We start from the raw sequence: 22,806 nt of genomic DNA on the forward strand, positions 1-22,806 counted from the left end.
ATGCCTCTCTTTTATTTTGGTATTGTGGCAGTTAATATTATTCAGAGATCCTTTTACTGGTTTGTGATGATAGCGTGACTCAGGACATGTTAGTGTTATGTGTTATAAAATGAGGCAGTTTATCTTTAGTTTAGCCTACATTTAGTGGGGAGAGCGCTTTTCCTTTGGGAACTGAATGTAAAATAACTGAAGCAGATTGAAGTTGGCAGTGACTAATGAAGTCTTGTGAAGGAGTCAGGAGTCAGTGGGTTACTGCATAGGATGAATTGAGAAGTGAGTAACAGCAGCCTCTTTGTTGAGTCTGTGCTCTCTGGTTTTGGCAAAAGTGCTTCTGTGAAGAAAATCTCTTCCCCAAAGTAAATAAATAAATAAATGTCCTGTTGTATGTTGCTGAAGAACACGCCTTTGCACGTACATTTGTCACGGTGGAGATAATTCTAGACTTCCCATGTTTAATGAGCCAGTGTGCTTGCCTAAAGGTCTTCTAATATATTAATTATTTTAATCAGTCACACAGAATTTATGGAGCTGGGATTCCAGTTGAGAAGAGCAGGAGGTTACAACTGCAGTGCTCCCCCTGCTCTGCCCGTTTGATAACGTGCCCTGTTGTCGCAGAGTCTGGCATGGTACAGCAGCTGTAGTGCATACACCACCAAGCAGCCCTCTATGGGACTTCTGCATAGAGTATCGCTGCTCTTCTGTTTGAGTTGGCTGTACCTGTGAATTATGTGGGCATGGAGCGAGGGCTTGAGGAGAAGGAGGAGACCAACCTGGCCTTGAAAGGAGCAGAAAAGGGGTAGAGGTGACAAAGACCAGCCAAGCCCCTGCCCCCAGCTGATAGCTGCCTCAGGTCTGGAATTACTCCAAAATGTTTCTGCCTTCAGCCTAGAATTAATTGATTTGAATGACTGCTTAAAATTGACTCAGTGTAAAGCAGGATGAAGGAAGCCAAACTCTGAAAAGTGGAACGTGCCTTTTGTACTCAATCTAGAGTGCTGAGCTGAGCTTTTTCTCCCTTACGCAGCACTGTGTCATAGGTATACCCAGCCCACAGTTATTTGAGTTTTTCTACAGGTCTGCAACAGTTCAGAAAACAAACTTGCTGTGGTTCTGTCCTTTACACCAGAAGTGTTTGGTCTGTGGGTCTTTTGTTAAACTCCGTCTTTCAGACTTTATTTTTAGACACCAGTATCTCATAGTAACCTGGGGATTCGGCCTGAAGCATTGATTCAGGCTCTCTACATTCTAACTGTCCCAGCCTGTGCACACAGAGAGCAACAAGATTTGTGTTTTCCACCTCATTAAACTGACAGCAGAAATTAGTCTGTGGTATTAAAAACTAAAAAGTTAAATTACAGCTACACATGTCCTTTATCCAATGGGGCGTATGAAAGATGTTTGATTTTAATGTTTGCTATAATGGAGAATTTAAATTGCAATGTTTGTCAAATCTCTAATCTTTGTTTCAGAGTGGAATATTAATTACGCTTTTAACTATGAGAGGTAAATAAAATGAGCATCCGCTGCCTGCCTAAGGGTAAATTGCAGATTACTGACAACGTGACATGGCGTACTAAATGTCAGTTTTGTCAAACAAATTTAGAGGAACAGTTAAACTATTAGCTTCCTGTTGTTAGAGGGGGTTTTTTGCAATGAATGACTGTTGCTAGCAGCAGGGGCACTGTACCATATGGAACACTAACAGAGCTAAATTGAATAAGCGAGATGAATGAGAAGATAGCACTACAGACACACTCAATTAGTTTATAACTGTCTAATAACTTCTGTTGGTGGTTTTGAATAAACAATAGATTAACTATTAAACCCTTTTTTTTTTTTCTTCCCAAAACTGGTAGAAAAACAGTGTGATGATGACACACGGTGAAGAAGAGGCTAAGCACTTCGTTTTTTTATTTTTGCCTCCTGCTTCTTGATGATTCAACCTGTGTGTTGCTGGCAGTGCCAGCAAGTAATAAAGTGCAGTATTTCCAAGATGTGGACCAAAATAATTCAGAAGTGGTTATGCATGCAAAGTATTTCTTTGAATACAACTACCAGGAATTGTTCTGCCTGTTTCTCGGGACCTAGCTTAGTAGCAAGAAGGCAGTAGTACAGCATGCTCTCCTAAAGCTGTCATGGCGATTTATTTGGCAGTTAAAGTGGAAAGTGCTGAAATAAAATTATAATTAATGTCTGCCCATTTCTCTGTGCATAAACAGGCATAAAAAGCCTCAAACCACCCTTAGCCCTTAACCACGTTTAGCGAGTTGGTGCTGATGCATTAGTGTGCCCCTGACAAGGCAGACTTAAAACATGTTTGATTTTGTGTACAAGATTATGTCCTACTAAAGTCATTAATGTCAGACTATTTCCATCTAATTTAAATTTTAAGAAAATACATGCATTGTAAGATAAGTGATAGTAATCTATCCCTTTCTTATGGCCAAATTTTTGGGTGAGCCTCCGTGGATCCAGGAATTGGACTCAGTGATCCTAAGGGATCCCTTCCAACTCGGGACATTCTATGGTTTTGATTCTTCCATTCAAGTCACTGTAGAGAGATGTGGACCTCCAGAATGCAGTGAGCTTACCTCATATTCTGTTGTGATATTTTTGTCCATTATTATTTAATGTAAAATTTCTAGTAAGTAGATATCGAAGGATCTCAATCAAGCTATTCTGTTTTGTGCTTTCACATTTGGTGTTCAAATTTAATGATGAAGTCATTAATAACCTGATAAACCTGAAATTTGAAACACCAGAAGAAGGGGGGCAAAGTATTGAGATGAACACTGGACTGAAGGGTTAATGTAATAAATGCAGTAGGGCATGGCCAACTCCCAGCCTGTCAGTGAGAGTGATCAGTAATTTCTGTAAGCCTCCTCACTTTGTGATTGCCTGAAGTTCAGCACTTTTAAATGTAATCTGAGATCAATGGGAAGTGTTGGGAAGCAACAGGGAGTGCTGGGAGTAATGTTCAAGTATTTGGAGAACTCATGATGTTAAGCCAAAAAAAAGCTCAGCTCCATTAATTATACTCCTCATGAGTAAAGTTCTTTGAAAGGGCAGTTTCTATTTTTTAGACCAGCATTCCACTTATGTGATAACATACATCTTGCTGAAACCCTTTCACATGTCAGCTGAATGCAGTACTCTTATCCATTCTCTGTGTGAAGAGTAACACTGCTATCAAACTACTGCTAACTTCCTTCCAAAATCCATTTTGCTGACAAGTGAAGTGGTTTCTGGCTTTCCCTCCCTGTATGTATTTCACAGGGAGTAATATAGGTTTTATTTAGTAAAACTTCATGAAGTATTTAAAGCTCCTCAGTTATACTAGTAAAATGGAAAAATAGCATTGTGGGAATGCAAACTCCCTAATCAAGCTGAAAGAAGAAGCCGAGACAGACTTGACCTGAGGTTGAACAGGGTAAATAAGATAACAGATATGTAGTGCACAATATGAATAAGTTCCCATTGATGTGCTATCTTGATATATATAAAAAGTGTTCCATTGAAAACATTGCTGGCCAGGTCTTTTATATTAAACTGTTTTTTATCAGTTTTACTTGCAAACCACAGTCATTGAGACATTTTAACTCATTTCTGAAAGTAGCTGACAATCCCAAAATAATGTTATACTGCCGTGTACGGTTCCAACACCAAACCAAATCAAAGTGTCTCAACCTGGTGCCCATGCATCTACTTCAGCTTGCATTTTTGAAGCTGATATTTAAGAAAACTCATGCTTATGGGGCTTTTTGTTACAGTAACTTTTCATCTGAGGAAAACTAGAGCCTCTTCAGCTGTAGTTCACTTCAAAATTAATCATTAACCATCCCGGTGTTGAAGTGTTTTGAATGAAGACACTGTTTAAATAGTGAACATATTCCTCGTGAATTGTACAGATTTCCATTTGTATGTTTGCAAATTGTTTATTTTCTTTCTGTTGTGGAAACCAGCACTGTGCTGTCTTTATCCAGTGTTTGTAAGCTTAAGTGTTACTGTGTGACTGTTAGGTTTCTTCCTGTTAAAAAATTTCAAAAATTCTTCCTGCTAAAAATTGCCAACCAATCAGGACCAATGTCGTTCCATGCAGTGATTTGTGGTCTGATGCAAAACTCTTGTAAAAACCTACAGTCCCCTTCACTATGGTTCCATGCTTAAGTGATCTTTTCGTTACTGAATTTGCTAACTTACTAAGTTTGATGTACACAGTAAGATGCTGTTTTTGCAACTTGTCTTGCAGAAGTAAAAGTTAGCAGAGGGAAGCCTGTTAGCTTCTTCAAAGAGGCAGCACGCATTTCTGTCAGAGTGGGAATGGAAATCACCATTCCCAAGCACAAATTCTCTTACCTCTCCGCTGAAGTAAACTGTAAAGAGCCTTTTTTTTTTTTTTTTTTTTTTTTTTTTGTAGTTTCCTTTGAAAGATACAGCTCTTTAACAAGTTACCTAGATAGGATAGGAAATGTCAATCTAGTCAAAACATTTGCTTGGCGTCTGATCTTCAAATTGCTATCCTTGAATCAAATAGCACATTAAAGAGAAATTGTCATGTTCTAGTTTATGAAAGAAAAAGATTTGAAGTTGTACAATCATATTTCTTTAGCTCTGGAAAACAATCACAATGCTATAGATATTTTCAGGTGCTTTTGGGTAATTAAGTACCCACAATTAATGTTTAATACAGTATTCATCTTAATTCAGTAGAACTGTACCAACACTTGTGCCAAAGCACTGAATATATATGTAATAGCTGTTTCATAGCAAGTACTCTGCTGTTTTAGAAGCATTTTTAGAAGCATTTCTACTCTATTCCTACTGTAATTTTTTTTAGTGGAAAAAAAAAAAAAAAAAAAAAAAAAAAAAAACCTAAGTGATTTCTCTAGAAAGATGAGATATTCACATATTCCTATATGTTAATGATTAGTAACAATGTCTTGCAAGTTACCAAGACAGTAACCTCTCCAGCTGATTTCTGGTACTGGGACTCCTACTCAGTACCATCCCAACTCAGACTGCAGTATGTTAAGTGCAGAAAGACCCTTCCTCTCAAGTACAACATCTCAAATCTTGTAGAGCTTTAACAGAGATCTCTGTGCGGGCTGTATTGTTCCATAAACTCATGGAAAAGATAGAATTAACCAGTACATTCACGAGTGCAGAATCATTGTTATGGAACTCTTTTGTGTTTTCCAATAGAGGTACTGCTTTCTTCATTATGTAATTCTGTTTTTATTTTTTTAAATAAAGGAAGGGTAATTTTCCCGTGACAGTGCACATCCTTTCTCTCTTAATGCCAGTAACTATCACATTCTATCTTAAAAATATCATTGTTGTTTGTTATTAGAAGAGTGTGGAAGAGTAGATTGTGGTGTTTTCACTTGAAATACCATACCAGAAAAGCTGTTAGCTCTCTTTCTGGGTTCACTGCTGCCTCTGTGCAGCATTTAAGACAGATCTGAGTATCTCCATAAAACTCAGTCTGCCAACTGCATTACATCACTACAGTAAAATGTAATATCTCAATATATTTGAAGTACTTGGCTGTGTATTATGAGAATAGCAGCTATCATTGCTGTTATAATTGCAAATTTCAACTGACTGATATTTCTAATGTTACAGCATTTTAGTTGTTCTGAGTTGTTTCTTTCAGAAGAGCATCACAGTGCCTAGCAACTCCTGTTAATGCAGCTAGTGCTCTTGGATAACTTCAACAGAGGAAGGATCATAGCATTATTTATAGCTTTTACTCTGTTTGCTCAAAAGGAACTTTACCATGCTAAGCTGTATTCAGAAGTTTCAGATTTTTTTCTTACGATCGTGATCAAGATGCTAGAATGTCGTTTTAAAAAGTATTTTTACAAAATTTGGGATTTGGGAAAAAATACAGGGTATTCCTTCTCTTTCAAGTGTGTTCCTGTGTAGTTTTAGGCAACATGGTTGCATGTAAAAATATTGATTCCTTAATCTTTGGATTATCATGCTGCTTTTGAAAGGTAAAAATACCGTATTACATGCAATCATTAATTAAAATTATTTTCAAATGTTCTGTTATTACAGATATAACAGCAGCTTTCCTTGACTCTTTTCTTACATCTTTTAATTAAGAAAAAAGATTATGTTAATTGATTCAAGTTTACCAGAACTGAAATTGAAGGAATCTAAATACAAGGGCTGCTCTGAAAGTAGCCTCTCCTATTTTACAATGTTGATCCACAGTGTCAGAGGTGGATGCTGGTGGTATGGCAGTAGAGGTGGAACTTTCAAATCAGTATTCCATTACATGTCATTGCCATGTAACAGATGGCAGCAGAGGGACAGTCTGACAGAACAGCATCTGACTTGGAAGTGCATATGAAGCAAAGCAATGGAGTTGAATGGCTGCCATTGACATTCATTGATGCTTGCTGAACATTTTACAGGGACCAACCAATGGATGTGAGCATAATGAGGTAGGGTGCTGATGTGCTTCAGCAGTGACAGCAACAACAGTGGGTCATCTCTGCTGTGCAGATGTTTATGATTGCAGCATGCAGGCTCTTGTTCATCGTTGATGAAAATGCACAGCTAATGGTAATGATTACGTTCAAAAATAGTGCTTTGTAGCTGAGAATTTGTTCTATCACTATAAATGGTATTATTTTTCTCTTTGTATCTGTTGTAGTTTCCATGGAAATAAGTAGGGGGTATTATTTTCAGAGCAACCTAGGTATTTTAAATATTTCTACCTAAAGCCATTATGGTATGCTGCTGTATCATCTGCCCTTTCTGCCACATCAGAAAGGGCCCTGAAGTGAATTAATCAATCTTCCTTGCTGTGCAAGCCACTTACTAACATTTTTGTTGTGAACCATTCAGTACATGACATACAGCCTCAACGTAAGTATCTGCCAAGGGAGAAGCAAGACAAGACAACACCATTATCTGTCCATGAAGAAGGAAGACATTATCTTCTCCCAGAAGGCCCATTACTCTCCACAGGGCAGGGTTGGAGTGAGGGTGCAATTGCATCTTAGAGAGACCAAATAGTTCTGGCTTAGTAAGGGCTTTGCTGGACCGTTTACTCCTATAGTCACAGCTTTGAATTACCAAGCTGTCCATCTGGCACTGCCAATTAGATACAATAATCAAGGCTTGTGAGAACACTTGAATTGTTTAAGAGGCACATGCTGCTCAGGAACTACTGCTTAGTGCCCTTCCTTCCTTTAGTCAAGCACAGAGTGCTATTAAATTAGTGCACTGCTAAGAACATGATGCTCAGGGTGTATCTTCATGCATCCCACTAATTCTACCCAGCTTAAGCACGAGTTTAACATTGCCCATTTACAACAGCTCCATAGGAAAAAAAAAATTATTTCTTACATGAGTGAATATTACCCATTCTGTGTTTTCAGTTAGTGACTTTTGGTGAGACAGATTTCTTTTTGTGGAAGAAAAGGGAAATACCTCCTATAAAAGAGTGATTAAAAACCTATGCAGTTGGATATTTTGAGTTTCTGAGGTGTGTTGAATATTACAAAAGGAGGGAAAATGGATTTGCAGAAATAATTGCTGGGAAAAGTGAAAGGCATGTGATTTAGATGGAATGTGGATAGTACATCAAAACTCATGTATAAGTTTGTGAACATTTGGGATATCAAAATCATCCGTATGAGTTTGTGAATGTTCAGTACCAGTACCAACATTAGCAAATATGTTGCAGAGGATGTTACCTGTGTTGGAATACAAAGAAGGAGGAATTATCAAATAAAGTGAGGAAGTATAGGACTCTGGTTCAAAAGCCAGCATGAGCAAGGAGCGCTGTCCTGCACAGAAGACAGTATATGCAGGAACTTCAGAAGTACTCCCACGATAGGTTTACATCAGAGCTAGGACAGGATGCTTATCTGTTTGCCAGAACATCTGTACTAATACAATGGAATTTTGCATCAGCAGAATGTCTTTGGCCATTTTGTGTTCTATTACTGTAGAGGAGAAGCAGTGGATGAGCAAGATTAGGTTAAGCCTATCAAAACTTTTGCTTTTGACTTTGCACTACACCACTACATGCATATATATATATATATATATATATATATATATATATGTAATATATATATATTTACATACATACATGTATGAATACAATGCATACAGTATACTTACATATATTTAAATATCAAATATGCTAAAAGGAATTTCTTTAGAAAATGCTTTGAAGAACTTTAAACATTCTATTTTGACTGTATTTTATATCCTTACACCAATAAAGACAAATGCTTTAATTTCATTTTTCATTGCAAAGATCTAAGTGCCTTGGGGGAAAAGCTGTTTTCTGTATTTAAAACTGTCACAGTTGCTACTGCTTTTTATTAACTTGAGCCTATGCAGTTCTAGAAGCAACTAGTTAGACACCATAAAATTCTGGGTATCTACTTCCTCCACTGGGACTTGGGAGACTGTCTAACCCTATCGTGAAGGTACCAAGTTATTTCATGAAGAACGTGCCTGTCCTACATGCAAGTCAGCCACAGGGATGTGTCAAGGACTAGAGACTTTCTGTTTGTGGAAGGAACTGCTTATGTGGCACACTGACATTTAAACATGAGCACTTTTCTGAGGAGCTTAGAATAGCATAGCAAATCTCAAAGCGAGGGTAAGGTGTGCAGAGAGGATAATGAAACTCTCCCATGACAGAGACATCTATCACATAACTCTATAATTGTCCTTGCTGAAAACATGTCTGTAAATGTGGTGAAAATTGGATGTGGAGAATGTTATCCCAAAACAAATCTGCATCAGTTCTACACCATCTCCTTCTTCAGTTTGTGAAAGCAAAGGGTATAGGGACACCTCCAGTGCACACCACTCCAGGAGTTCAAGGCTTTGCTTAAAAGTGACAGCTATGGGATAAGAAGGTGTTTCCTTTCATCATTAGCCAGCCTTTTATAAATGGTAATTAGTTTCAGGAAGAGAATTTCAAAACCTGTCGTGGATGTATTTGTGTGAAAAGCTTTCGTGTTTACTGGCACTAAACATCACACAACTACCTCCTCCTGAGTAGGCCTCAGTGTTGTCTGTTTATTTCTTTATTCAGATCGCATGACAATAGTATGGGGAAAAAGAAGAAAAAGGAAGACTGTTGAGACAAAGGGGAAAATTCTTGCGGCATTACATGCAAAATATATATTTTTAAACAATGTCATAAATATTGTATTCTTGTAGCATGTGCAGTCTTTAATACCTATATCTATGCAATACTATGAAAGAAGCTTGTCTCTCTGATGGCCTGATACAACATGCTTTTCTTTCATTCATCTGAACTGTTTACATGTTCTGTCTTAAAAAGAGATCATGTATGCATATATTTATTTGCATACAAAAGAAGCCGGGTATTCCAAATGTGGATTATTAAGATGGCATATATACTAATGAAAGTCCAGCTTCTGTGTAAATTTTCATTTATTGTTCTTAGTAGAGTTAGCTAACAAAATGAAATTTCTTTCTGTGGGGAAAAAAAGTATCTTCAATCAAAAGGAAAGGTCAGGTGTTGAATTTTCCTGTGAACATACCTTTCAGAACAGAACGTCTTCAGAGACTTCAAATATTTCATTTCAATAAGTTGAAATAGCATAGTAGAAAGAAGAATAATTTAATGTCTTTTTACAGATATGTACAATTAGTATAGCAGAAATTAATACACATTAAACACAGTGGAAAATGGAATGCTTCCATCTTCATTAAAATGAGACTGTGTATTTTTGATACCACATCTGAATATCAAAATATAATTTACCATTTTGCATAGAAAATGATCTCATTCTTAGGATGCAGCTGAATGTGAATAAAACTAGCGCTCTATTGAAAAAAAAAATTTAGTGATAAAAATATTTCCACTAGCCTTGCTCCTGAAGTTAGAAAGGTGGTAAAGAAAGGTACATGTGGCATAAAAATGCTAATGAATAATGAGGCATATCTTTAAGCAATTAAGAAGCTAAATAATGAAATGAACAGCTAAAAAGAATCTGGATCTTTGTTAGTGTGTAATTTTGTTAGCAGTACCATATATTGGTTATGACTGTGCACCTCATGTGGAAGGAGTACGGTTTATGATTGTATTCAGATCTGTAGTTCTTTAAATCCCTGGCCCAGAGAATATGGTTGGTTTAGTGAGCAGAATGATCAGCTGAAAGAGAGACCTGGGTGTTGGTCTGCTTGTATGACTAAACGTGGTGATTTTTCTGGTATAGTGCACTTGGCTCATCTGCCTACCCTAAGTTGGCTGCTCCAAGTCACTTATTTCCTCACCATCTATGTATTTTTCTTATTCTCCTTTACAGTTCAAAGGAGGACTTCACAGTCAATGAAACATTGTATTCACTGGCATCTTGATTAACGAGGCAATAGTAAGAATCAAAATAGAAATTTAAATATTTTGTAATATAAACTTCACATTTTGAAACAAATTCAGAGAATGCATGGCTTTTCACTTTTCCTCTCTTATTTCAGTTGTTTGGTTTTTGATAAGGTGTGTAGATGGATTTCTCTAAAAACAAGATCAGTGACTACCTTGAGCCAGGAGTAGTACGAGCAGAAGCTTTGCAAACAGTTCTGCCAAACTTTCTCAAATTCCCTGTATCATTGTAGCCCACAGCCTTTCCTGAATAGACTGTAAATCATACTAGAATATACTAATTTTCTCTGTGCCCTAGGACAGGAATCAGCAGTTTTGAATAGATGATGTTACATCAGTCTGGTATACCGTATAGCTCCAGGTTTTTTTGTACTGAGTATCAGTCAGTCACCGGTGCTCCCACTCAACCGCTGCACCAGCAAAGAGAATTCGTGTCAGTGTGATGCTGTTGTGACCTGGGGTGTTAGTGGGATTCATTCTAGAACGTTAGCTGGCAGAAATCAGATAGAGAAGTTAATTTTGTACAAAGCAGAAATTAAGAATCAAATAAGCACAGGTTTTAATGATGTCAATACAAATACATCTTTAAGCATGCTTTGAATACCAGAATTTAGGAAAGAAGAGTTAGTGGAAAGAGTAGTTGCTCTGCTTCTGTATGTACAGATGCAGCTGCACCTTATTTTTCTAACAACTTTTCCTTCTCATTTCCCATTCTCCATCTCTTCTCCTTTCTGATCCTCTCTGTCCTTAAGTCATGCCATACTTTACTTTGAGCTTACACTAATATTTTGAAAATGGAATGAAGCTTAATATTTTTTTATGCTTTGATGTCACTTGATGCTAATGAGCCACTCCACTACTAACAAGAAAGTGCAAAGAGACCATTACAGTTATGATATGGAATAACGAAAAACACAGAAAATTAAAGCTGTTTTAGTTTGTGATCATGTAAATCAAAACCATTTTCCTTACACTTCAAGTTCACTAAAAAAAGTTTGTACTCATTTTGCACATAATTCTTGTAATGCAGTAAGACAAATGACTCCCCCACTTTCTCAGTCCTGCCAGCGCTAGGAGGCCTTCTTGGCTCCCAGTACTAGCAGGAGTTGATGTTAATAAAAACACTTCTGTGTCACTGTGACAAAAATGAAAGCCACACTGAATGAAAAGGGGGAGGGAGAATGAAACACTGTAGTATCAGGAACACTGATTTCCAAGCTCTGTCAGTATTGCAGCATTTCATTTCAAAAGTTCTTTCTTCATTCTTTATCAGAGAAGGCAAGGCCATGATAAAAGTGAAATGAATAACATTAGCACTTGCTCTTACACAGCAAGTTGATAACGAAAACAAAGATAAAGCACCTAAAAGACACTGTAATAAGCCACTCATTTGTTGAGTAAAAGGGCAAATGCAACCTTGACGGTAATCAAATATTCAAAATGTCTTTAACAATCTTGCATAACTGATGTATCTTTGCAAAATATAAGATTTCTTAAGGCAAAGAATAATTTTATAATTTAGTACAGGTTTATATACTAAGAACCTGAGCAAGGAAAACTTCAGCAGCATCCTGCCTATCTTTTCTTGGTGAAATTGTCTTGAGAAATGCTTTCTCTGTGGTTGTCCAATAGAAATGCTAGTTCCCTGAAGTGGAGACAACTTGTAAAGCATTTTATTAACTGTTCACTAGTTTTTGCTGCAAAATTTAGTGCCTTTATAAATACTTCTCCTAACTTTATTTCCTGTCTGATAGAGTGTACACAGTTTAATGTCACTGTGAAATTACATTCTTGAGCATACTACATTTCAAAACAAAGCATGTAAATCTGAATTTTAACAACAGAAGTTAACTATGAGCAGAATTTCAATATCACTGATTCCATGCCATTTCTGCTTCCTCACTGGATTTCAATTGCTTGATACTTGTGCCTCCACCCAAAAGGAGGCCACTTGGGCCGCTGGTGTTTTGATAAAAAATGTAGAGTAGAATACAGCTACAAAACACTATTTTTCAACGTAGTCACCACCATTAACTATGCATTTTTGCCAGCAGGAGCCTGTATGCCACAATCATAAACATCTGCACAGCAGAGATCACAGAATCACAAAGAGATTGGAAAAGACCTTCTAGATCATCCAGTCCAACCATCCACCTATCACCAGTAGTACTCACTAAACCATGTCCCTCAACACAACATCCAAATGTTCCTTGGGCACCTCCAGGGTCAGTGAATCCATCATCTCCCTGGGCAGCCCATTCCACTGCCTGACCACTCTTTCAGAGAAGTAGTATTTTCTAACATCCAGCCTAGATCTCCCCTGGCGCAGCTTAAAGCCATTCCCTGTAGTCCTATCACTAGATACATGAGAGAAGAGGCCGACCCCCAGCTCACTACAACCTCCCTTCAGGTAGTTTTAGAGAGCAATAAGGTCTTCCCTGAGCCTCCTCTTCTCCAGACTGAACAGTCTCAGTTCCTTCAGCTGCTCCTCATAAGGCCTGTGCTCCAGACCCCTCACCAGCCTGGTTGTCCTTTGAATCACTGTTGTCACCACTGCAGTAGTGCACCACGCACTGCCTCACTATGCTTACATCCGCTGGTTGGTCTCAGTAAACATTCAGCATCAGTGAATGTCAATGGGTGCCATTTTTTCCACTTGCAGGAATTCAGTTTCACGCCTTTGTTTCATGTGCACTTCCATGTCAGGTACCATTCTGTCACACTGCCCCTCTGCTGCCATCTGTCACATGACAACAGCACATAATGGAATACTGGTGGGAAGGTTCAGCCTCTACTGCCATACCACCACCATCTACCTCTGACATTGTGGGCCAACATCATTAAGTGAGAGGCATTACTTTCAGAGCAGCCATTGTACTTTTCTCACTTTTCCTAAACAAGTAGAGAAGGCAGGCTTCTTTCAGAGCTTGAGCTGGTTCTGATTATTAGTCTCAGTTACCTTTTATTATTTTTTCCTTCTTTTTAGTATTTTTATGCTTATCTAACTGTGGTGGTTGACAGCTGTGTCTCGTGCTTTGTGCCCAGTGCTTTACTAACACAGAGATAAGACAATCCAGGTTTCCAAGAGTTTTTTATTTACGTTGTCAGGAGAGAAAAAAAAAAATGAGAAGGGTAAATAGATGGAAAATGAACCAGCCAGACTGATAATGTAGCAGTGTCTTATCAGTTATTGGATTGGTAGTGGAATGTGTTGGGGAAGTAATCACAGAGGAGGATTTTAAGAAGGGTATAGAGTTAGGTACATGTAGAAGTGTTCCAGGGAAACTCTTTCAACTGGAAGGAAATGTACAGGAGAAGATGCAGCATTTGTGAATTTCATGGTGGCTGTTAAAATGGGAATCAATTGTGGCAAAGCTTTTAGTTTATTGTTTTCCCAGGCTGATTTTATTAATATTTGTAACAGAGCAAATGCTACCTAAAAACCCACTCAAGATGTTTTGGGAAGTCGGTATGGTTGTCTTCTCTGCATTTTACCCTATTGTTACAGCTACATCAACTTACAGCATTCCTAGCTGATCTTGGGATTGTACTGGCTATGAGGTTTCTTTTTTTTGAGACTGGCATGATATATTCCCATATGTGGTGATGGTTATGCTGTTTATGTGAAAAGCTGATCATTTTTGTTTTGCTTACTTAAAGAATTTTGTCCTAGGCGATCGTCATGGGAGTTTCCATCTGTTCTGGTTTTCCCTATGGTTGTATCACTTTTTTCTAGAAACATCAGAGAATAATTATGAGGTATATTTTCCATAAGACTTCTCCCCACCCCAAAAAAAAGAAAAACCTTCAAATCTAAGAGCATGAGTGGTGGTGATGTTGATATGAAGTACCATAATTTTATGTGTTTTTGAAATCTTGTATAGCTGAAGTCTCTCAGGGATCAAGAGATCCAAGGAATTGCAGAGACTGTAGCATTAAGCAGTATCAGAAAACTGTGGATGTAAAGAAAATATTTTTTGCAGCAAGTTTACTTGACTAAGTCCAGTGGGTGTTTTTGTTCACAGTACAAATTCTGGCTGGTATCTCTCTTTTCCTGTAGCAGTTGTTTCAGATTGGAACTTTTCCCACAAGACCTATTTCTAGAATTAGATTCAGATTGAGAAGTACTGTGCAGTTGTTACTGTCATAAAAACAATCTGCTATAGCTTGATTATGGGACCAAACTGAAAATGAAGGAAATGAGAAAATGTCAGTGTAATTTCTTAACGAAAATTATCTAACTTGTTATGAAGTCTGATATTGATATTGTTGGTGTACTAAGCAAAAGCTCTGACTTTCACTGGGAAAGATATAGCTTTCACTGTAAAATAAAGGATGTTCACTGCAATGGCATGTCCTTGAGATGTGCATCCTATAGAACATATCCTTTTTTAGAGTTGCACTGAATGGCTGGTATTTCACCATATTGTGAATTTTCAGATCATTGATCAGTGATCAGTATCACTATTATGATGCCCAGGGAATTCTCCTAGTAGCTTTTCTTTAAAAAACTTCTAAGGCAGAGTTGTTGCCAGAAAAGCAGCACTTTGTTCACATGCTGGAAGTGTTGGAGGAAGCACTGAGCTTCTAAACTTGATAGCAAGTAAAAGTTCTGTGAATAGAGAGAGAACTGGTTTACTGATGGGCAAGGAAAGGTCACATCTTGGCTTCATTTAGCATGCAGTATCTAGATAGCTAATTAGATTAATAACTGATTAAAGAGAACCTGCTGACTCCATCTTGAAGATGAAAATGAATCAGTGTATGGTTGTACCCCTGTGCAACTAGAGAGAAAAGGCCTCAAAATAGATACACCTCAGATTCTACTTTAAATAATATATCATTTGTTTATTATGATTAGGGATGAGGGGAGGCTGGAGGTTTGTTCAGAGTTTATACACTATGAATTAATAAGGAACTAGTTTTGTTATCAGGTGTACAAGTCTGTTAGTCTTTTGATCAGAAAAGGTCTTATAAAGTTCTGCCACTTAAACTCCTTATACTAAATTAAAATCCAGAAACAAAACCTTTGTTTAGTGCAAGTTATTTTTTTCTGTCCACCAATGATTCTCTGAATGACAAAATCAGAAGTTAAACTTCATCTACAAGAAGGATGTGACTTGTTACTGTTTATTACCTTGACAACAGCCTCTAACTGGGACTTCAGTATTAGTGAATTCATTAGTGAATTTTTAAATCCTTACTCGGGAAAAATTGGTGGTGGGTGGATGGTTGGACTGTATAATCTTGGAGACCTTTTTCATGCTTGGTGATTCTGTGATTGTAATAATGAGCATGTGTAAGTTTTTATTGCACATCTAAATGTTTACTTCAAGACTGAGTCCTACAACTGGCTGCCATCCAACTGGTCGTAGGAGCACTCCTTGATGTCAGTCACAGTCTAAAGTGAATTCATGGTAGCTCCAAGTATTGCAGCTGCCTTCCAGGGTGGGATGAGCAAAGACACTGCTCATAGCTCCAGTTATTATAGCAGGTTTTTAAGGTAGAGTACTTCAATCGCTTTCGATCGTGGAGGTATGCCCTGATGAATTGAATTACTATCCATCAATTTATTGAGGACCAGATGTGTGCCTTAATATTTTTGTCTGCAGTGACCCAATACCATGCTCTGCACTTTTAATTACCACTTTTATTAACCGCAAGATTTTAGGTTCAAAGCACCTTAGACCTTTAGTTGTGGGTTATGATACTGCTGGACTTGTTACTATACAGCTACTCAACTGTGACTCCCACACAAATAGCTTGTTATCTAGTTTAAGTCAAGAAATAGCAAGTAGGCAAGTGGAGAGCATGAAGGAACTGTGAGGCAATACTGATCAGCATAGTGAGCAGTAGTGTCAGTGCTTTCCCAACTGTATCTGTAGGCAGTGATTTGAAGCAGAATAGTGAGTTATCTGTAGGGACCTTTGCAGAAACCTCTTCCCATATACTGCTGCAAACACACATGTGCTCTTTTGAAAATCTAGTGGCACTGATATGAAATTCTGTGTTGGGGATTGTTTTTATGTACTGAATGAGAGCTAACAAAGAAAGGCTTTGAGAGGGGTGGTACAAGTTGGATATGCTTGATGCAGGTTTCAAGAACTGGAAGGAAATACAGATAAAATGATAAGCTCTTGTAAGCTTTGGTTGCAGGCATCTAAAAAGACCTTTCAAGTGGATGGACATGAGCCAGTTCAGTATATTTTTAAGGAAGAGAAAAAGTTACTGAACTGAGATATGAGAAGATCAAACTCCGTAGTCATTTCTGTGCAAAACTTACACTTTGAAAGAAGTGGAAAACTAATGAAGTCTGTAGGCAAGAACTTGGAGAAAAAGTTAGTCTGAAGTAGTCACAGGCTAGGGAAACAAGCCAAATGGATGTGGGATCCATCATCGGGGTCACAGGTGTTTCACAGAACCTGATGGAAAAATCAAGAGTGCTGCCTTGGAGATGTTATTTTGTGATAGTGTCTAAGCATAATTAGATCTGGAGGAAGCAGTGAGTTTTTACTACAGCCAGAAACAGATACAGAAAAGAGGAGATATGTCCAAAGCAGTTTTATAGTGTAACAAATCCCTATTATAGTATCAAAATCTCATCTCCGATGGATTGCTCCTGCTGAGAAGCAACTAACTCTTGTGACTAAGCCCACTGAACACAAGTCAAGAGGGACAAAAAGTAGTCTTCAGAAATGCAAGTCAGATTAAAATGCAACTTGTTTGTGTATGTGAGAGATCATACCAGGAGGATACAGTATGATGTGCAGCAGTGAGCTGCATTATGTGTTGTCTTAGTGACACAGCTCCAGGTGGTTCTACACATGCAGAGTGGAAATTTTAACTGATCTATCAGTTCTAGTGAAATCTTATCTCCTGTCATTTTTGTTTATGCATTTAAACAGATGTAGTTTCTGATATAGTAGCTCACATCACCTTCATATCCAGGTAGTCCCCTGTAACTCAGTGGTGCACCTCAACAATTAAGGTGCTGTTCGCTGCAAGTCGGGGCATTGGCAACTTGCTCTTTGTTGTCAGGTGACATTTCAAGGTTAAATGTGATGTCAGTTGATGTTTCCAGAAGACTGGGAGTAATTGTGAATATGATGGCAATGTTGCTATAAACGATAATACTAATGTAAACAATATGAAGAATGTATCTGCTCACTGGGTTTTGTTGTTGTGTTGTTTTTTTTGTTCTCAATGTTCATTTCTTAAGAAAATTGGCTAAAAAGCGAAAAGAGACATTGAGCAGTACGCGGCAGGAAATGACAGTGATGGTGAATTCAATGGATAAAAGCTACACTGAGCAAGGCACCAACTGTGATGAAGCTTTCTCTTTCATGGACACACACAATCTAAATGGGAGATGTAAGTCTTTTCTTTCTTTCCTTCTTTTCTTCCTTTTTCTTCCACCTTAAAAAAAAAAAAAAAAAAAAAAAAAAGGTGCAAATGGTTTTTAAAATATTCCTCATTACTCAGTCATGGAAAATCTATGGAACACAGAGCCTCTCACTGTGCAGCACATTACAGGGTGTATTTGAATGAGTAAGACAGCCAGACATCAAGAAAAGACTTCTTTAAAAATAATAAGAATAATTGAGCTTCTTTCTGCCCACTTTTTCTTCTGCAGAAGAGCAAATACAATACAGAAACAGCTGTAGTTTTTCCTTTCAACGATCTCCATTATGTTAAAAATTTTATCTTCCTCATCCCATCCCAAGTCCTTCTAATGCTTCCCCTCCTCACTTTTTTTTTTTTGGGGGGGGGTAGGCAAAATTATTTTTGAATGTCATAACGTAATAATGGTGATCCAATTGTCATATTATTTCCAGTTCTAGATGATTCTCTTTCTGTTGCTTGTGAAAAAAAAAAAAAAAAAAAAAAAATAGCTGAATTATGAGCACTGCGGTTTCATAAGAGAATGCCTAAAATCCCGAGTCTTCATGGATCTACCCTCAAAATAATAAAATTTAGGGTATACATTTTCCTAACCAGAGTTTGGTCAAAGACTTGCCTCTGCCTGGGGGTTACCAATCACCAAAGACCAGGATTGCAGTAGTTTTTCATGTAACTGTTAAAAAGAATGGGAAAAAAAAGTTGACAAAACATTATAGTTTTTTGTAGCTCTTAAGGAATCTCAGTTTTTTTGGTATACCAGTCTTTTTGAACATCATCAGAATTTAACAAAGATTCAATTTTGTTTCAAGTACTAGCAGACTGTAAGGCCCAATTCATAATATGCTTAAGAACATTGATTAGCTCAATTGTTACAAACAGTCTGTGAAGTTTGTTCAGTGAGACTTCTTTCAGCAGCTTTGGGTTCAGAATTTGCAGTGTTCATTCGCATTTGTGTTGATTCTGAAATTACTTTGAAATAGATCTTTCAAAATCTGCCTTGCCTTTTTGGTGAGACTATCCCATTTTAGTTAATGAGACTGCTTCTTTAGTGAGGAGATCAAGAAGTTTGGCTTTCTCTTCTATCCTCATGGTGTAGTCTTCCACTGTGTTGTTGAATGGTCACAACAACCAAAGAACCTCCAGTTAGTTCCTGTGAGTACATCCCCTTTTCATGCAAACCACCTTAAAACAATTTGAAATTGCATGGCAAATACTTTACACTGACTGAGAACTAGAACCTTTAGTTCAAGCTTTCTGTAATAAATGTGGTCACTAGAAGAATCAGTTTGACAGTCTTGAGAAAAATCTTTTTGTAAGACCTTGTTCTCAAGAGATTTAAAACATTCCTACCTCCTATAAAAGTTTATTGTCCTGGCAACATTCTGTATCTCTCCAGTTTTATTAGCTGCCGCAACCTCGACCTCAGCTAGTCTCTACATCCATTTCTGAAAGAATTACCTCTGTGTCCTTTGCTTCTAGTGACAGAATCAAAGGAAAGTAGCCTCAGATATATTCATTTAGAGGATAAATGGTACCTTCCAGGATACGTTAGCCAGTTTCCAAATAGCTCCATTTTAACGAGGGCTGTTAACTGTACACCAACAGCAAAAAAAAAAAAAAAAGACAAATCGAAGCTACCAGTCATCTCAGTCCTTCTCATCCAGCAGATCCTGTCTTCCCAAACTCTGCTTTTTTTTTTCTAAATTCCTGTTTGTTTGCTTATATGTATCCAGAATAAGTTTATATTTATTTACTCATCTGAGTTAATTTCAGCCGTACAGATAAGCAAAATTACCTCAACTAACGTCTAGTTTGAAAAAGCTTTGTTTAGCAACCTTTAATGAGTCTTTGGGTGAACATCCTCTGTAATGTTATGATTAACGCTCTCCTGCTGGATGTATCTGTGCTTACAAAAGTAATTCATATGATCTCTGGAAGCCAGGGAACTAACGTTCTTTGTGTTCTGCCTTTTACAAACAGCTAAATCAGTAAACACCAATGCCAGCACTGGTGTATGTACAACAGTCTGAAAACCATTCTTAGAGAGTAATATTTAGAGCATAAATACCATCTGTGTATTATCCCCCCCTTGAACAAATTGAAAAAGACAGAGAAAAATGAACTGTAGCAGAATGTTTACCTACAGTATTTACTGTATTATTAAGTAAACTTACTAGTGATCAAAGCTTCTGTCAAAAGCACCTGTTGTCACTGTGATGTCTTTATTGAAGCACCAGTATTCAGTCTAGTCTTGTGATTTAAAAGGTATATTTGTCATCGTTGATCAAAATGCTTTATCTGATGATATTTCTTTCAAGGCAATTGATCAAATTCTGTAAGTCATTCATTTTGTTCACTAGACGCACCTGCTTTTCCCTGGGTCCCAATTAGAGTGTGACAAGCATGGCAGAAAACCAAATCAGCCGCACGTGCCTTGTCACTCAGCTTAGATAGCTGCATTGCACTCTGCCGTCTCTAACTAGCCTTCTTTCTTTTTGCAGCTGTATCTTCACCATCTTCATTTACAATGAAAACTAATACACTGAGCACGACAGTGCCTAACTCTTATTACCCAGGTAACCAATTTTTTTTTTCTTTGCTTCAACCCCATGTAAATTTTTTCATTACAGAAGCGTATGTAATTATGTTATTATACTCCTTGCCATGGACATTTAATACGTGTTCCATGTAACCAGTTGCTTACAGTACCTTTCTGAAAGAAAACTCAGGAACGCTTATCAATCATTTTCTGTTCTCTCTCTTTTTACCTTTTCTGCATTGACCTGCTTATGATGTATGACAGATCCATTTGTGCCAACTGCAATTTTAGGTGAGAACATTTCCCTTTATCAAAGTTATTGCTGAAGTAATTTAGAAAGCCACAGACAATAGTATGCAAAAAAGCTGTAGTTTTATGCTCGAGGGAGGGGTGGTAGGCTTGTCTACACTGTGAGTGCTAAAGACAGTTATCAGGCTTGATTTCTACTGTCACAGTGCAAGTCAGGGGAGAAAAAAGAGAATTTTAACAAGTGGATTTGTGAGGAAATGTTTATGCATGTATTTGGAGTGATACAAAAGAATTTGATTATCACAGCAATTGAAATAGTTTCCCTCATTTTTTTCCTTTTTATTTTTTCTCAGAACAGAAGATGTCACTTTTTAAAAACACCTTTTTTTCCTAATTAGACTATTCACAATGTAGAAAATCAGACAAAATAGGGTTTGGGCCATCCACCAGCTATCATTTCTTACCATAATGCCACGGTTTCTCACATGATTGTCAAAGTGAAGTTTCAGAGGAGAGTTGGTATTTTGAACAGCAAAATAATAACATGACACTTCAGTAATACAGTTTATTGTGCATCAGGTGTCACAGGTATAAAATAAAGTGGTAGAACTATAGTTTAAAAACATACAGTTAAAGTATACAGCATTTCCACAGGGAATTTGGGAAATCCTGTTGTTGTCCAATATCAGAAAGAGAGCAATTTCACACAGTAAGCAAATTGTAAACATGAAGTGCCATTGCATTGTCAGTGCTGAAGAAACTGACTACACTGTCTTGTATTTATTTACACTTTCTTCGCATAGTAACTTTAAACTAAACAGGGAAATACTTTAAAGTGATAAAATACAGAGCAGTGCTCTGTAGCAAGAGTTCAAATTCCACTGCCAAACCTCTCTACTCATCTTACTATTACTGACATTTTCTCCACCAATTTTTTTCTTCTTCTCCTTTTTCTTCACATCACCATTAAAAAAAAATGAAAAATAAAGACCTCTTAACTGATTCCTTTCTTTAAAATTCAAGTAAAACAATCTTAAATAGAATGAAGCACAGAGGAACTTCCAGTATAGGAATTTGATCTGTGAAAGCTTGTTCTTGTAAAACAAGATTTAGAAAAGTGCATTTCAGTGTGTTAACTTTGAGAAGGAACCAGTGTGTTTTTATACATTATGTAAATTTGGGAGAAAGTAATGGTAGTGACTGTGACAATGTAATGATCTGCATGCAAATGAAATTTGCAGTGCCTTTTAACTGCCTGAAATGTTTAGATTTTTTTGTGTGTGCTTTAACATTCACTCAACACTTCATCCAGTAGATGTTCTGACCTTGTGGGTGGGCGAGGAGAAAAGTGTTATCAGGAGAAAAACTTTGAGATTTTTGTTGTCTGAGTTATTCCATCTTAGTTAATGTTTTCACTGGTTTCACTTGGTTTTCCTTTTGTTTGCAATCCTTTGCAAAAAGTAAAAATATTTGTTAGCTCTTTCTTCCCCACAAAAAATAATCTTTAAGTAAGCAGTTCAGATATCAGACAAACACACTGGAAGAAAAATAAATAAAAAAATCTTTGCATATATAAGTCTGTAAAGTCTTGAATTAGTTTTATACATATTTTATGGTCCAATACAGCAACATGTGACTTCCCATCTCAAAAAACCTTCCAGATATTTCCATGTAGATAATGAATATTTTTGTAACCTTACATTTTAGAAGTATTATGAATGGTGTCATATTCAAACAGGGTTTATTTCTCAAAAGGTGTTTATAATTGTTTCTATAGGAATAATGTTTTACTTGAGGTAAATCAAATTAGCTGTGTTCAAATCAGTTGAAGATTACAGCTATTAACAAAAGTGCTGTGTTTCTGTTGCAACTAACACCTGCTCTTGCCACCTTTCAATGACCTTTCAATGTTTAAAGAAGCCATTTTAGGCTGTAGGGTCAAGTGTGTAGTTAAAAGTGTGACCTCCTTGGAAGGTACAGGTATTGCAAATGGCTGAGCTCAGTTTTCTCAGTCAGAAACTCCTGCAATGGCTGCAATACACTTACCATTTCCAAATTTCTCTATAGCACAATTTTGGTCCGATTCGTGCATATTAGGAACTCTACCAAACAGAAAGAGAAAATTAATTAAAGCTAATGACGTACAGTTCAAATGGGCAACAATCTTACTTCTCAGTTTCAGATATGAGGAAATTTTCATATATTTGAGGGAAAACTTTCA

At 37.2% G+C, this 22,806-nt stretch overlaps 1 protein-coding gene across 12 annotated transcripts in view; it reads left to right on the forward strand.

The window, feature by feature from the left end:
- PTPRM (protein tyrosine phosphatase receptor type M) overlaps positions 1-22,806 on the forward strand; it is a 459,433-nt gene that overhangs the window by 335,624 nt on the left and 101,003 nt on the right. For 7 of the 12 annotated variants that reach the window (XR_007376063.1, XM_048940373.1, XM_048940375.1 and 4 more), the window contains 3 exons: positions 17,616-17,767; positions 20,299-20,373; positions 20,601-20,627. Coding sequence is in view for 11 of the 12 variants with exons in the window: in XM_048940373.1 (XP_048796330.1) it covers positions 17,616-17,767; positions 20,299-20,373; positions 20,601-20,627 (254 nt within the window). In the remaining variant the exon portion in view is untranslated. The remainder of the gene's footprint in view (positions 1-17,615; positions 17,768-20,298; positions 20,374-20,600; positions 20,628-22,806) is intronic. The other 5 variants (XM_048940372.1, XM_048940374.1, XM_048940378.1 and 2 more) reach the window with 2 other exon arrangements.

Source organism: Lagopus muta, chromosome 3 (assembly GCF_023343835.1).
Source record: "Lagopus muta isolate bLagMut1 chromosome 3, bLagMut1 primary, whole genome shotgun sequence".
In the NCBI taxonomy this organism is placed as follows: domain Eukaryota; kingdom Metazoa; phylum Chordata; class Aves; order Galliformes; family Phasianidae; genus Lagopus; species Lagopus muta.